This window comes from Rhipicephalus sanguineus, chromosome 8, assembly GCF_013339695.2.
Source record: "Rhipicephalus sanguineus isolate Rsan-2018 chromosome 8, BIME_Rsan_1.4, whole genome shotgun sequence".
NCBI lineage: Eukaryota > Metazoa > Arthropoda > Arachnida > Ixodida > Ixodidae > Rhipicephalus > Rhipicephalus sanguineus.
Genome location: NC_051183.1, coordinates 93,950,257 through 93,967,393, shown reverse-complemented (window position 1 = coordinate 93,967,393; position 17,137 = coordinate 93,950,257). Strand labels below are relative to the sequence as shown.

General features: G+C 46.3%; 1 protein-coding gene across 1 annotated transcript in view; it reads left to right on the top strand.

The window, feature by feature from the left end:
* Positions 1-13,395, top strand: part of LOC119402905 (uncharacterized) — a 47,931-nt gene extending 34,536 nt beyond the window's left edge. The window contains exons 9-10 of the mRNA XM_049418309.1: positions 12,394-12,456; positions 13,173-13,395. Coding sequence (XP_049274266.1) covers positions 12,394-12,456; positions 13,173-13,395 — 286 coding nt within the window. The remainder of the gene's footprint in view (positions 1-12,393; positions 12,457-13,172) is intronic.
* Positions 13,396-17,137: the final 3,742 nt, after the last annotated feature.

Below are 17,137 nucleotides of genomic sequence, written 5' to 3'. Positions count from 1 at the left end.
CCAATTGATTTGGTCATTTATTTACATTTTTGAAGGCAACCGTTTTTTCAGACTTTAATCAAGTGGCATTGTTTCACTATTCACAAGATAATGGCTGCCCCTAGTAAGATATATTCCACTGCGATTCATCTCTTAATTATTTATTGGTTACCGTCTACTTAATCTGGCTTCATTCTGTTTCATTGCTCAGGCTTCTTTTCAGGAATCATTCGCACATAATCTGTTCTGAAAAGCATCATTCTGATTAATCGTAAAACTCTTGCGCAGTCAAAGTACGACTACAGTGCGAGTAAAGGCAAATCCTACCATTAGGGAATCCTAGCTGAAGTTCGGGCGTGCGACGACAGTTTGTCGCCGGAGTCGGCATAGGCAGCGCCACGGACACCAACGCGCACGCACTCCTCATTCGGCACGGAGCACTGCAGCATCGCGGCCCTAGAAGGGGCCCCGCCGAAGCGGCGATGAAGAATTAAGAACTAGGTGCTTTATTGGAAGCGTCTGATTACAATAAATTAGTTTCCCCGGATAAAATTTGTGAAAAGCAAAAGTTCTGCAAAATCCTGTAAACACCAAATTGACTTGGCCACTGCAATTTTAACAGCGGCGATGTTTAAGCTGGAGGTTACGCTGTGCAGAGTGAACAAAAAAATCCGGCCAGCTCCACTTCGCGAACACTGTCGAAACAGCAACTTATGCCCGTCCTTCATCAGGCTATATCGTATTTCTATGTTTTTTTTTTCAACTTTTCCGTTTGTTGGCGCTAAGCTTCCGCCTCTCTTGCGCGAATATCGCGGTTAGCTCGGCGACGACATGCCCGTTCTCGCATCAGCTCTCGCTGACGATCACGTCGCGTGGCTTCTCGATAGGGAGAACGAGAAATGTTCGCCATTTTCAAAGTGCAAACTCCTGAACACTGACGAGAAGCTGTTTTACATTCCACTGTGCCTCAGCGTCAACCAATCTTGGCGAGTTTGTGGAAGGTTGACAATCCTCCGCCCTCGCCTCTCGCAGCACACGCAGCTCTCCCCTTCCTACCGAGCCCCACTCTCCACACTGCGAGGCCACCTTGCCAGCCCTACCACAACGACGGACATGAAAGCCTCGATTAAGAAGAGCTTCGCTGTTAAAAACAATCAACAAGACCGACCTCTACATCCTCGCGCGTTACTCGGCTGCCGCGCTCTTCTCTTTGCCTTCTTCACCTTCTTAAGACATTGCTAATTAAAGTTAATCGTTCATTAGTTCCTTCTTGAATAAGGTCATGCTAATTACGACATTGTTAATTCAGACTTTGATAGTTAAGGCCGTGTCAATTATAGTCTTGCTAATTGAGATCCTGCTATAAAACTTGCTAATTAAAGGCATCCTATCTAAGGCCTTGTTAATAAGACGTTTCTCATTAGGCACAAGATAATTAAGAAGGTAACAATTACCCACAGGTTGAAAGCGCAGCGCTCATGTGTGTCCCGCCTCTTCTCTGTCTTCGTCTTTTGCGCTTTCAACCTGTGTCATGCCAAACCAAAAAAGCCCAAACAGCTACCCTAGTAACAATTACCCGTTAGCTTCACGTCGTCACGACACTTCCGCAAGAAATATGATTCTACACTCCACATAGCCAAGCCTTGAATTGCCTAGCCAAACATTTTGTCAGTACCCAGTGTTTCCGTCTTTCGCAGCCCGTGCGGCGCACGGCTCATTACATTGTTCCCGGTAAAGAGATTGTCATCTGTGCTTTCAACGATTACCCGCATCCCGACGAAGGCACAGATCCTGTGTGCGTGAAGGCGAACAACCGTTTTTGGGCCCTCTTCTCGTAATATACCGCTGTTCAATGGCCAAGCGGTCGCTCAAAATTACGAGGGTGTTTTAACAACATCGACTCTGTAGCATCCGGCTAGTCACCATTAGTTACATTGTGACACACCACAGCTGCTATGGGACTACTCTGCGCGGAAACGGGGGTGGGGTGTTGCGGCAAAAGGGTACGCGCAGTGCATATTACCAGTTACCATATTTCTGCCATAGATGGTGCTAACCTTCAAAAGAAGTGGCGCCACTCAACCTTGCTTTGGGCGCTTATTGCCAGCAACGTGTGTCCCTGGGCAAAATTGGTAATTCCGTGCTTTTAAATGAATAAGCAACGTTTTCACGAATTTTTTCTGCAGTGCTTTGTCGGAAACGTTCTTGCGGATGCTATGGAGGACAAGGTCATTGCCCTTGTATGCGAGCTTGTCTGCAGTACTAACATGGATGCTTTCGAACGCCTTCCTCTGTGGCTCGCCATTTACGATATCCAGAGAACTTGGTGTACACTAATCATAATTTCTGGGGTTTCACGTACCTTGTGGCTACGATGCGCGCCGTAGTTGAGGGCTCCGGAAGCTTTAAAGCTTCACGCTGCGCCTTGTTCCCTCCTACTCTTTGTATTTTTGCGACTTCATTGTGTTATGGTGTTCTTCAACCTGTAGACCGAATGTGCTGTGGATTCGTTACGCTCAGAAATTTCTGACCGCGATGCTCTCTCTTCCACACCTCTCAGAGCTTAGGAGTATCCTGCGGCTTATTTGCGCGCCAACATCTACTTATATTATGTCAATAAAAAGAAGGCACTTCTGTGCCTTCTTTTTAATCAGTCAGCACACTGCGCTCATAACAGCACATGAAGCCAGATCACTGTTCTCTCTCTCGTTGATGCCATTTAGTGGAGACCGACATTGACACTGTTGTTTCCGTGATGTCAATATTCACTAAACAAGCACAATACTTGTATAGGAACCATGTCTATGCCTCATCTGTAACATGAATATAAGTACCTGGAAATGAGAGCATTGACTCAGTCGGAAAACACAGCACAGCCCCCGCAAGAACATCGTCTTCTCCACGTTTCTCTCCGACGCCTTTATGCTACTATGCGCTACTATGCTACTATACGCTACTATGCACTGTTACCGTCACTCAACAATATTTAAAATCGTCGAAAGGCAAGCGCTTTACAGTAGTGCGTCTTGACGAATAAGTTTTCAAAGGAACAACCACACGCAATAGGCAGCACTCAGTGAAGTATTCCATTGCTGTTGACATTGCGGTCACAGAACCCTAGTGAGGGCTGTTGTCTTCATGATGCGAATAAAGACCTGACAATTGTCCTTTTTCTTTCAGGCAAATAAGTCATTCTTCTCGGCGCACCCAAGTTACCGTGCAATATAAGAAATAAAGTAGCTTGGTTACATGAATAAACAGATTTTCCAAGAACCCCGTTTACAAATGAGTCATGTCTCTCAATATGCATTAGCACGAAGAAACTTAATGTCATACTTGGTTCCGAACTTGCTTCCGTGTGCCACACAATTTCCACTCCTGTCAAAATAAAACATTAAGGAAGTCGGACAGAGCGAACCGTGCTCTTCAACTCAATAAACTATGCTACACTTTAAAACGACACTTACTTCTACAAACATTTGAAAAATTGTTAGTGTATGCGGCATGGCAGATTCTTAGCAACACAAAAGCACTCGAGCAATTTATTTTCAGCAATCATTTTACGACTCTGCCACAGCGACAGCCTTCTTTCGTTCATTCATTCATTTATGAAAGTACCCGCTCCAGGCTCTGCAATGATGCACTATGGAAAGAAAATAAAATAAAAGCGTAGAAGTAGACGAAAAACACTTCTTTTCACGGACTTGTGAAATTTTCGAATGATCTATTTCGCTTATTGCAATAGCAAATATAGGGACACTCTCGACGGGTGTTTGCCGTCGCCGTCACCCGTCATGCTCTGTGTAAAGTCCAAATCGACAACATCGCCCGTAGCATCGTATATTCTACGCACCGGAAGACGCACGCGAGTGCTGGGTGCGAGCGCTGGGGCAGCAGGCTCTGAGGCGGTTTCTCCAGCGTACGTTATGACGCTATGCGTGTATAGCGTAGAGCGTAGGTCTGATATTTTCTTGCGGCTAATCGAGATGCAAAAGTCACAGACGCTGCTCCAGATATTTCTGAAGTGTATGGAGAAGAAATTATGCCTCGTTATAGGACGGCTTAAAATTGCTTTAAACGCTTTACAAACCCCATTTCGACCTCAAAAATGGTATGTGCCGCCGGCTTCACGAATATTATCGCCAAACGACGAGACAATTGGTGGGAATATAATAATAACATGATAATATCTTGGATCTAATGTCCCATGACCACGATATGTTTAACGTCTCATTACCACAATAGGGAAGCCGTAGTGGAGGGCTCCGGAAATGTCGACCGCCTGGGGTTCTTTAACGTCCACCTAAATCTAAATACCAGGTTCTCAAACATGTTCCCCTCCATCGAAAATGCAGCCGCCGCAGCCGGAATTCGATCCCGCGAACTTCGGGTCAGCAGTCGAGCGCCATAATCACTTGACCACCGTGGCGGGGCACTTCCGGGTTCAGGTTGTGCTGTTTCCCGTGAATTATGATCAGTCTTTGTGCCCTTTCCGGGACCGAGAGTGGCAATTGACCTAAATAGAACAGGCTTCTGTTTAGCAGTGCAGATGTAGCTAGATATTATTAGATACAGTGTTACTACAAAGGCACGCACTTGCTCTTCATTAAGAATAGGCTTTTCTGCATGCATCTATCTCTACTTAAGTTACCTTCACTTTAAAAAAATTCGGCAGATCCCACGGACCGTGCAAATCGATGTTATGCGAAGCATGCGCGGTATGGTGACTGTGGCGTAATTTTTCAAAATGAGCGAAACGCTACGGAATGATGCTAGATAAATCTGCAAGTGGCAGGCGCACACTCATATGTTGAAGAGTCGCACATGTATTTTATAACCAGTTGTTTACAGTTGCGTAACGATGCCAACAGCAACATGGGTGTTACCAACACCTAACGCGTTAAGCTACGTATTGCTTATATTCTTCAATACTTAATAGCGCGAATCCGAACTGGACAAAGAAGGAACACAGATGCATAGGACAGGCCTTACTCGCAACTAAGCTTCATCTAGGAAAGTTCCCTAGATATATATGGTACGCAGCCTAGTGGCACGCGCAGGCGCTCTGCACGTACGTTACAGTCAAACTTGCAGTTGTTACAGTTGCATTACAGTTGTTATGCTTATACTTCTCCGTTATGACGGATAACGCACGCCTATTTCACAAACCTGTGCGTATGTGTAGGAGAGGTTCTTGACAGTTCTTGAAAAAAGGTCATCATCACCGTGATCAGTGAGCACCAGCAGCTGCACCGGACTTGTTATCGGATCCGTTCGTTGATCGCGGCTACGAGGGGTCTAAGTGTATTGAATTGCGAGGTATAGTGCAGCTGGTGGAAATCCTGGATGTCTCTTACGATGAAATGATCTGCGATGCCTCCTGTCCTGGAACCAGTTGTAACCAGTTGTTACTGTATGTAACCAGTTGTTTACATGCAGTTGCATAACGATACCAACAGCAGAATGGGTGTTACCAACACCAGACGCGGTAAGCTGATATGTAGTGCTTATAGCTTCGATGCTGGATAGCGTTAATCCTAACAAGACAAAGAAACACAGATGCACAGGACAGGCGTTGCTCGCCACTAAGCTTCATGCAGGAAAGTTTCCCTAGATATATACACAGCCGAGTGGCGCGCGCAGCCGCACTGCACGTAACGTTACAGTCACAGTTGCAGTTGTTACAGTTGTTATACTTGTGTGTTATGACGTAGAACGCGCGCACGTTTCACGAACCCGTGTGCATGTGTGAAAGGGGTTCTTGACAGTTCTTGAACAAGGTCATCATCACCATGATCAGTGAACACCAGCAGCTGGACCGGACTTGTTAATCGGATCAGTTCGTGATCGCGGCTACGAGGGGTCTAAGTGCAGTGAAGTGCGAGGTATAGTACAGCTGGTGAAAATCCTGGATGCATCTTACGATGAAATGATCTATGATGCCTCCTGTCGTGGATGTGGCAGCGAGATCTTTTGATGCGCTGTCCACATCCAAGCCGTCTTTCATGCAGTAGAAAGACCAGGCGTTCTTGAGTCTTGAAAAATCAATGTTGAAGTCAGCGGTAATGATGAGAGGCCTGGTTCTCTGGGCAGATTTATTATAGGAAGCATTGATCCCAGTTGTTGCGTAATCCACGTGGTCCACGTTGCGGACCACGAGGACGAGTGGATGGTAGTTGAACGTCTTCCAGGGCTGTTCTGTCTTCAGCTTCCTCGCTTTCCTTGCGTCAGCCGCGGTGGTGTAGCGGTTACGGTGCGTGGCTGCTGACTCGAAGGTCGCGGGTTCGATCCCGGCCGTGGCCGGTCGAATTTCGATGGAGGCAAAATGCTAGATGGCCGTGTTCTGTGCGATCTCGGTACACGTTAGAGAATACCAGATGGTCAAAATTACTGGAGCCCATCGCTATGGCGTCTCTCATAATCATGTCGTGGTTTTAGGACATAAAAAACCCCCACAATTAATATTATTATCACTTTCTTTGCGTGTCAATTTATTTGTCTTCGCGGTTACTGTTGGTTGAGACTCTGTATCACCTGTGGCATATACCCGCATAACATGAACTTTGGTGTGCGGGTATGTGCCACACGTGACTGAGAGAAAGGGTTTCGTAACGTACGCGACAGATATTTTGCGTTATTCATGTCATGACCAGTGAATCGTGTTCGTCATACACTGATCCCCTGCTGTGCCAATTTTGGTATATTACAAGTTATGGAGACGACCAGGAGAGCACCCAGACGTAGGCGGCTAGATAGATAGATAGATAGATAGATATGTAGATAGAAACGGCCAAAGTGCCCGAGGTTCGCTAAGAAATGCTTCGCATTTAAAAAAAAAGAAAAGTTGTAGGTCTGGCACGCACAAGACAAGCTTCGCTTGCCGTCATTTTCTCGGGGAGGAAGGGTTGCTTATTTTTTATATTTTTTTCTTTCATCAGTTACAGTGAAATCATTGAATTGCACTGTAACGCATCATTCTTAAGCAAGTAGATACTTTGATTTACAATGAACTGCTTGCTTCCCAAGTTCCCGCAATCTAATTCTAGAACTGTTACACTTCCTGAGTGTTGAGCCTATGTCACTCTTAAGAATGTACTTTACCTTTTTTGTTGTTTAGAAGGATATTCTTGTCGATGTATTTGTTGTTACTGAAGCTGTTTTATTGATGAATTATTACATAGAAATGTATAATGTTATGCGCATACGACTCTGTAATGGGCAGACATTTTCATGGGGCCTTCCGTGATAATCTTCGACGAGATTAGCCTCGAATAATAAGTTTTGCATAAATAAACCCGTAAATTCATTCATGGCCCCAGTAGCTCATCGGCAGTGGTGCCGCCCTTGTAAGCTCTACCAACAATAATATCTGCGGTTTAACGTCCCAAAACCACGATATGATTATGAGAGACACCGTAGTGGAGGGCTGCGCAAATGTCGACCGCCTGGGCTTCTTTAACCGCGGCCTAAGTCTAAGTACTCGGGCCTCACACATTTTCGGCTCCACCGAATATGCAGCCGCCGCGGCCGGGATTCGATCCCGCGACCTTCGGGTCAGCAGTCGAGCGCCGTAACCACTAGCCACCGTGTCAGGGCTTGTAAGCTCTACCACGCAGGTTCAATTTGTCACAAAGGCGCCGCATTTCGATGGTAACGAAGCGCGAAAATGCCTGTGCACTCAGGTTCAGATGCACGTTGAACAGCACCGGGCGGTCATAGTTTAATAGGAGAAACGTAATTAGGCGTGCCTCATGATTGTATTGCATTTTTTGCGCATAGAACACAAGGATTTGATTTTATTAAGCCTAGTGCAAAAGACACGAACACAGTAAAGGAGCAACATACACAGCGCTGTGTATGTTGTTTAATACTTGTTTATTAGCAACTCGCCAAGAAGACGTCCTTCTGAATTATTTGTTGCGTTGTTCATGAAATTACGCCATTTCGTATTTAAGCGAAGAGGGAAAGCTTTCACAGACCATAATTTTTGTAAATTCCAACAAGTTTCATTCGTTAGCTTTTGAAACCATTCCAGGAAGTTATAGCTCGCAGCAGCCGCGCATGCGCGGTAAACAGGTATGTTTAGCATTCCGTGGCCTGTCCTTGGACAATGCGAGCGCTGTCACATCCTGTCCAGTTGTAAAGCACGTATCAAGAGTCGCATTACCGTTATGGTTTTGCTGAAAACATGTGAGCCATATCTGAGGCATTCGATAGAGGGCCAGGGCTCTAGCGTAAACAAGTCGGCCTTGCAAAGAGCTATCTGTCGTATTTTTCGCGCACACATGAAAAGTATGCCTTCTCATGTGTGCGCGTGTGTTTATGCGCACGTGGGTCGTCTCGTGCGATTGTGCTTCACCCGGCACTAGCGAAAGAACTTACACTGATAGACTTCAGTAAATTCTGCTAAAAACATGCTAGTATCGCCGATTCATCAAGAGAAAGAAGTAAACCGCGCTATGCAACCAACAGGTAGCGCAACATGTGTTTCAACGTCTAGTTCCTATTTTCATGCACACAAGGCAGCTTTAATTACCACGATATCACTTCAACAGGAGTTGTAATATCACTCCCTTATCAGCTACGAGCCACGTGAGGTGCAACACGCCGCGTTCGCCCATGTTGTATAGAGTAGAGGATTTTCTCATTTTTTCAAAATTCTATTTTCGACACTTTCTAGTCACTTAGTTACGGATCGTCAAATTCGTCTTTAAAAAGCACTGCCCGGAAAACTGTCATCGCTGGTGTTTCTTATCATCCTCATCATCAAACTATCGTGTGCTAGCTGCAGGACGAAGAGATCTCCTAATTATCTCCAACCTGCCTATCCCTGCGTGAACTGATTCGACTTGATGTCTGCAAATTTCTTAATTTAGTCGTCCCCATGTAACTGATGTGGCGTCTGAGCAGCGCCGCTCTCTGAACACATGTTCACAGTAGACACCATTGTGCAACGAACACGCGGACATTTATTAATACATTTACATCATGGCCAGCCCGAGCCGCGGAATCGTGCTCACGGACCTTCTCGAGAGCCTTCCATCGCCGACCACGCCAAGCCACAAGAGGATCTTCCTGAAGTGCCCACGCAACCTCGCTCCCGCCAGGTGTCGCTGCTGACGCCACCGCGCTGGATGGATGGATGGATGGACGCTATGAGCGTCCCCTTTATAACGGGGCGGTGACCTGTCTGCCACCAGGCTCGGGGAAAAAAAAGAAAAAAAAAACTTCCTTGTTTCAGGTTGGCTTAATACCTTATCTACATTGATTAAATCTATGTTATTATACCAAAAAAATATAAATTCACTGTCCATCTCTGTGCCTCTTAAGGCAGAATGCCCATATTTTTCCCCATTATTTATTTTTGTACTTTATCTCTAATTTTCTGCCACCAATACCCTAACCGTCTCTTACTTATTTCTATCGCGGACGTGTTCAGCTTTCCATTGTTGTCCCTAAAACCCAAGGCTTCATGTAGACTCGTGCCCACACGTATACCTGGGTTAATATCGCCACATTCAATCAGTACATGTTCCATCGTTTCCTTAGTTCCCCCGCAGCATGTACATTGTTCTTCTTCGTTACTGAATCTCGCTTTATAACTACGCGTTCTAAGGCAGCCCGACCTTGCTTCAAACAGCAAAGCGCTTCCCCTTGAATTATCATAATACCTTTCCCTACTTATTTCGTTTTTTCCCTTTCGGTAGTTACACAGAGCCGGCTTCTTTTCCATCGCCGCCACCCAATAAGTCCTCTCCGCGTCTCTGACCTTCCGCTTAATGGTCCTTGTTGCCATATCGCCCGCGCTGCTAGCCGTATATTTACTGGTGAGCCTCCTAGTCCTTTTTCTCTACTGCGTGTGAACGCTTTTTCTATACAAATACCTGAAAACCTTCTCAGCCCATCTACTCTTCTTCATTTTCCTCAGCCTCTCTTCGAATCTCATTTTGCTCTGAGCTTCCCTCACTTCAAAGCCTGTCCATCCCATATCACCCTTTACAGCCTCATTTGTCGTCTTCCCGTGAGCGCCCAACGCGAGGCGGCCCACCGTCCTTTGATATACATCCATACCTGATTGTACCTCTGACTTCATGCACACCACTGAGTTCCCAAATGTAAGCCCCGGGACGATCACACCCTTCCACAGCCCTCAAAGCACCTCGTACCTATTGTATCCCCATAAAGCTCTGTGCTTCATAATTGCAGCATTCCTCTTTCCCTTTGCTACCGATGCTTTCTCTTGTACCTCCATATATCTATCCCCCTCATTTACCCATACTCCGAGGTACTTGTACTCGCTTGCCCTCGGTATTTTTTGGCCCTGTATTAAGACCGTATGGTCTCCGTGATCATTGAATACCATCAATCCACATTTTGTTGCACTAAATCCTAGTCCTAGAGCCTCACATTCCCTTCCGCATATATCTGCCAGTCGCTGTATATCATCTTGACTGTCCGCAAATAAGACAATATCATCAGCATCAAATAGACCTGGAAGCTTCTGCTCAACCATCGTGCCGACCTGTTTGTGTGACAAATCAAATCCTATGTTGCTACCTTCTAGCGCTTTTTCCATCCTCACCATGTACAGCATGAATAACAGCGGTGACAAAGGACATCCCAGTCTCAGCCCCTTGCTAATTTCAACGCTGTCCTTTACAACTTATTCCTTCCAAGTCAATACAAACTGTATTTTCTCGGTAAATTTCCCTCAAAAGCTGTATACAGTCGTCCCCTATGCCCACTTCTTTCAGTATATCCCACAAAATTTCCTGATTAACGTTGTCATACGCCCCGGTGATATCTAATAAGCTACGTATAAGGGCCTGTTTTCTATTTTCGATATTTCTATAAACTGGGTAAGAACAAACAGATTATCGTCTAACCGCCTGTCGATTCGAAATCCATTCTGAAGTTCTTCCGAAATATCATTTTGTTCTACACACGCTTCTATTTTTAATTTTACTGCCTGCGTCGCCAACCTGTATAGCACCGATGTAATGGTTGGCGGTCTATACGAGCGAATGTTATCCTTTTCTCCCCTGCCTTTATAGATTAAGTTCATTCTACTTTTTCGCCAACTGTCTGGTATTTCCCCCTCCTGTAAGTACTTTTCTACGGCTTTCAGCAGTGCTTCTTTAGTTTTATGTCCGAGTTCGTTAATGAGGCTGACGGGAACCCCATCTAAGCCAGCAGTAGTGCGCTTAGGAATTTTTCCTTCGGCCTTCTTCCAATTGAAATTCTCTAGTACTACATCTTCGTTGGTTGCACTCCTTTGCGCACTTTTCCTCACCGGGGGAATCGCCTGGGCGAACTTTTTAAATGAATCGGCTGTTATCTTTTGGATGTAACGTAGCGCTTCATACCCTTCCAATTGATTGCCTCCTTCATCTACCAAACGTTGGCGCTGTGCTTGCGCTAACGCGCAAGCACAGCGCCAACTTCCGTTCGGCGGCGTTTAAGCAAACTACCGCCGTTCACGCGTACGCCATGAGGTGAAAACGACTTTACAGGGGGTCGTTTCACCTCATCGCCACAACGTTTGCCATCCTCGGCCGCGCTTTCACTGTCTTGGTGTTACCGCGTTGGTGTGACTGCATTTCACTACATTGGGTAAACTGTTATTCTTTATGGAAATTGATTGTTTCGCCGGCCGGCTGCGTCGCTTGATAGCCTTCGCGCCCCTTCTATTTGTTGTGCCATTGTCTATACATGCTTTGCTTTTCTAATAAAATCCAGGTGATAGACAGAGCTCGGTTCTGCGTCTTTTACTGTCCCGCAGATTGCGCTGCTGTGTCATGCTGTTCATGAACCCACTAGCCATAATCATCCCTGCCTATTCTGACGCTTGAAGTCTTTCGCTGGCGTAACAAAACATTAGCGTAAGGAAATAGGGCGCTGCAACGAGTGAAGCGATGTTCGTGTTGTCTATCGCTTCAACGAAAACCGAACGGTCAGCACACAGTACATATGAAGGTGTGAGGCGTCTACCCTTCCTCTCCGCCACTATTCACAGCTGCCCTTGAACGCTCTCACTCGCACATAGAAAACAGAACGCGCGAGGCAACTTTATCGCCCTTGGACTTCATGCAGAACCTTACGGCGACACCGACGATGGTACCAATACGGCTGAGGTGTCCATGTGATTGCTGTTGCATTAAAATAATGCGCTTGAAAGCCTAATGTGTGCTTGTTTGACAGCGGCATTCAGGAGTGGGGAGCAAAATGTGCGTAAGTACGTTTCATGCTTGAGCACCAAAAGCCGTACGCAGTACACTAAAACCGAACAAGTACCAATATATTCACGATGAAGAAGTACAACACGGGCACAAATGTGAAAGAGAAGATTCTACGATTATAAAGGGCAACGCGTAACGTGAAACACAAGCCTATGTTAGTTTATGACTATTTCAGAGCTTGCACAAAACAGCTGCTGCAACAGCAGCAGCAGCAGCAGCTAAGCCTAACTAACACAACGTTAGGCAGTTTGGCATAATTGCCGTTCTAAAAGATTCTGTTAAACGTTTTCGCTGTTTTGGTGAACCTACATTGTTTGTAATGCTAAATGCTCCCCAACCCGGCCCCTCTACTGATAATTTGACGCCACAGCGGAATTCAACTGTCGTATATAGTGACTCGCTGGTTCCGCTGCTCGGCTGCTGACGCGAAATAAGCGGGTTCGCTCCCGGCCGTGGCGGTCGCATTTTCATGGAGAAGATTTGCAAAAGTCTTGTGTACTGTGCGATGACAGTGCACGGGGAAGAGCCTGAGGTGGTTGAAATACCCGCAGCCCTCCACTATGACAGCTGTCATAACCTGAGTTGCTCTGAGACGTTAAACTCTCTGACCCACCCAAGCAGGCATAATGAAATTGGAAGGTCCTGCACTTCTGCAGCGTACCTACTATCTTCTGCGATAACTGCTAATAGAACATACCCTAGAGTGGTGTATGTAGAAATAAGCCGGTTTCTTACCTTATCCGCAGGATATTTCCATCCTCAAACGTCGCATCTTCCTTACGAGCTGTTATTTCGGAATGAAGAGTTTCGTAGAAAAATTTATACCGCGTCAGACGATAAAACATTTCCAGCGGGGGCCACTGCGAGCAGCCGTGCCGATACGATGCACGCTTTCATAGCTCCGACGTTTCTTTGAAGTTTAGCGCAATGAAGTGTTTGGGACATGCTCCAAAGAATCTACGAACTTGTACCCTCCTGCTCCTCGGTATCCCAGGACAGCGGTTTCAACATTTCCACGAGGACGACGGGTCCAGAAATCCAGTTGGAACCAACGCACACGCCCACCGCCGTTGCTGCCATGGCTTCCGAGAAGCTGCGGCAAGCCGATGAGGGAACAGCACAGATAACGGCACAGATGTGGAATCTTCTGAACTACCTGACGCAGATTCCAGCATGACGGACGACGAACCCAGCCGAGTGGTTCCGGCGATACCTGTCTCCGACCTCTTTTCCGTACTTGCCCCGTAAAACGCGCGTGGAAAGAGGCCGTGGGTCTTTCACATGTCTTTGCAAAATTTGCCAAGAAATAAGGGGGCATTCAGCGCTCCCCAGATAGTTGAACACAACGAATGCTTCGAAACCAAGCAGCACGGCCGCTTAGCGACAGTAATAAACGCTTGCAACGCGAATGCGCCGTAACGAATGAACAATGGTGCGTCGGCTTCCACGGCCACCTTGTCAGGCAAACAAACTTACTTTGCTGATGTTGAACACCCTGCAGAGATTGATTCGCAATATGTTCGGCGACAGAACAAGACTAGAGCCGCCAATCTAACCACTGTTAAACAAAGTGTGATAATCAAGCTCACCTCGTGTCGAGCACTGGGCACCTTGTTCACGCAATGGCTTCACGGAGCCACTGAACCATTGTCGACGAACTTCTGGGGTTTTACGTCCCAAAACCAAGATATGATTATGAGAGACGCCGTAGTGGAGGGCTCCGGAAATTTCGACCATCTGGTGTTCTTTAACGTGCACCTAAATCTAAGTACACGGGCCTCTACCATTTCGCCTCCATCGAAATGCGACCGCCGCGGCCGGGATCGAACCCGCGACCTTCGGGTCAGCAGCCGAGCACCGTAACCGCTATACCACCGCGGTGGACGTGTCGACGAACTTCAGGCAATTCGTTTGCACGCAGGCTTTTAAGTGACTCAACAGAGACATTGATGGCATTAAGCAGTGCATGAAAGTGCCGGCGATGGGCAGTAAATAATGCGAAGCGAAGGTCAACGTACAATCATGTATCAGTGGCGGTACTGTTTGCAAAAAAAAAAGGAATGCCCAAGCAACGAATGGCATCACTTCCAGTAAGGTATAGTTAGAAGAAGAGATTGGCACGCTCATTTCTACATGCATTTATTTCTGCACAATTCTCAGCGTGCAATCGGAACTATATTTCTACACTGCATGTGTACGAACGGAAAGCTCTTGCGAGGTTGCGGGCCCGGGCTCATGTCACCCGGTCTTATGCGCGGTGAGGCATAACGTTTTCACAGCTGCCCGGACCCTTTGGATTGCCGGCAGTTGGTCCTGTGGATCCGAGCTTGTCAAAGCGCTTAGCCACCACTCTACGAGAAGATCCAGTTCCGTGTAGTGCTCTCTTGCTCCAAATCCGGTCGGAGGCACTGCATACTTCTATGTGGCGCAAAGAGACATTTAACTTTGCCGATACCACAGAATGAGCATGAACCAACTGCACCGGGAGTCGAAAGCAAATACTAACACATATAAGGTAGACTGAAAGCGCTTCTATCGTGGTAGACGTCCTCAAGCCGAAAATATTCCCGAGTTTTTCTATTGCTGCAGTCAACTGATTGCCTCGTCGGAACAATCCCATCAATTCCCATGCAACGCACTCTTAAAACGTCTGTGTTCCCGTATATTTCTGTAAAAATTTGCCAAGCAAAGCACCCTCTTTAACGTTATCAGCATGCGTGCTTGGGTACCTTGGCTGATAAAACTGTGGCTTTCTTGCCAACCGACACTCGTGGCCACATTGCCAATCTGACCTACATTGTGCACAGGATGAAATTTTCAATTTGCCGATGCACCTGTGATGGCCTATCGTTGAATGTAAGGAAAGACAACCATGTGCTACAAGTTGGAGCGTGCTAGGCCCGAGCACTATCGAGTGGAATTTGTATCTAGCGTATGCTACGTGTCAGCTGCCTAAACAACTATCTGCGCCTATTATATCCTCGCTACGATGCGTTGTAATGGACTCTGAGGGGAACTTAAGGCCAAGGCCATTGATGCAGCAAGTCAAATGAATAAAGCACCACGCATTCGATAGTTTTCCTTATGAAGTTATCAGCCTTTGGCAGCATCACGTTGCAGGAATGCAATTATCGCGGTCTGTCAGAGTGTGCTTCACAAACCATCTCATCTTTCTTTTTCAGCGTTCGCACAAACTGACAAATGAAGCTTATACGTTTCAAAAATGCAAAACACGTGTGGCTTGAAAGTCGTGCCCCCTGTACGTTCCCCATTTTGCTTGAAGCGTTGAAGAGCGATCCTTATCAGGCGAGGGAGAATCGTTACGTTTAATTGCGGCGCCCGAACGCGGCTGTAGTGCATTCAGTAAGCGCAGAAATACGTCCACGAATCCTCGGCATATCGACTACGTGCTTTACTGAGTCTTGCATAGAAAATGTTTTACGTAGCGATCCTTATTTCATTAGCTCCGTGCTCGCATTTCGTGTCCGTCAATGCTGCTGAAACTTCTAGGTATACGTGGGACGGTAAGAACGCTCCGTCTTTTTAAATCGCTGTAGCGACGCACTGGTTCAACAGTGGGGAAAGCAGTGCCACGGTGGTATTTGTGCAATTACCATAATTTTAACATGACCGGAATCAAATTGGCCCCTTTGTGCTCACGTAAAGCACACATCAGCTTACTGCCGCAAGAAATTGTCATCAAACTGGTCTTTATGTTTACGGAAATTGCTTCGCCGCAGTGGAGCAGTAGCTATGGTGCTTGGCAGCTGACCAACAGCGGTGCTTGGCTCGCTCCCAACAGCGGCGGCCGCATTTAGATGCAGGCGAAATGCTATAAGCCCGTGTACTGTGCGATTTCAGTGCACGGTAAAGAACACCAGATCGTTTAAATTTCTGAAACTCTCCACTACGGCGACTCTCATAATCATATCGTGGTTCAGGGACGTAATACCCCATCTTTATAAAAATAGTGACTTCTTCTGTTGTCGTAAGCGTTCTTCCACTGTTCGTTGTTTTTTACCCGTTTAACTTTTTAACTTTTAACCGTTTTGTTTTTTCAGAAATCTGCACTGTTTTCCAAATCCCAAGCGCGGTCGACCTGAATGAGGTAAGGGTTTCGATTTTTGCGTAAAAAGCTGTTGATTCTGCTCATCATTGTAAATGTGTAACCAATCTTTAGTAAGCGGTGCGACTGACGCAGTCACACGATTGCATCAGTCAGGTAGCATCAAATCCAATATCATTGTTAAGACTTATACTATCTCTAAGGCGACAAGCACGCACAATGTTATTTTTGTTGCTTAAAGCCGATGACTTCACCCTAGGTTTTAAGACCGAGTGGTCTCGCCTGAAGCATTAGTCCGTCACCGGTTCTCATGGTCTATTTTGTGACTATGTCAGACATAAATATGCAAATTCTATTGTTGCACAGTTTTTTAGATAAGCTAGTACGGAAAAGTCAAGCGTTAAGAGTGTTGATCATTGCAGGGAACTGATAAGTAGGTCACCGATTTTCATACCAACATGCTTCTGGCGTGCTATGTGCTGGTGGCTTTATTTCGCACTCTTCGGCATTCAGAATCGCAAGCCTCTCGCAGAGCTCTAAAAATAGCCAATCAAGACATTTCCATATACTCTATAATCATTTTGGAACACCCGCACGTATGTAGCCCTACATTACATGATCAGTTTTCCAAGTATGCACTATCATTTCAAAGCAAAATGACCGTGTTGAAGCTCGTCGCATTCTGCCTAAACTGGCCCCCCTGTGGCTTCAGTATACCTATCGCCGGTTTTCGTCGTAATAATACCAAGGTAAAACTGAATTGAACATGTGACTGAAATGTCAAATTACCTGTTGGGCCACTGTAAATAAGGGGATGGTTTGCGTGAGATTCAAAGAAAATAGCGCGTTTTGA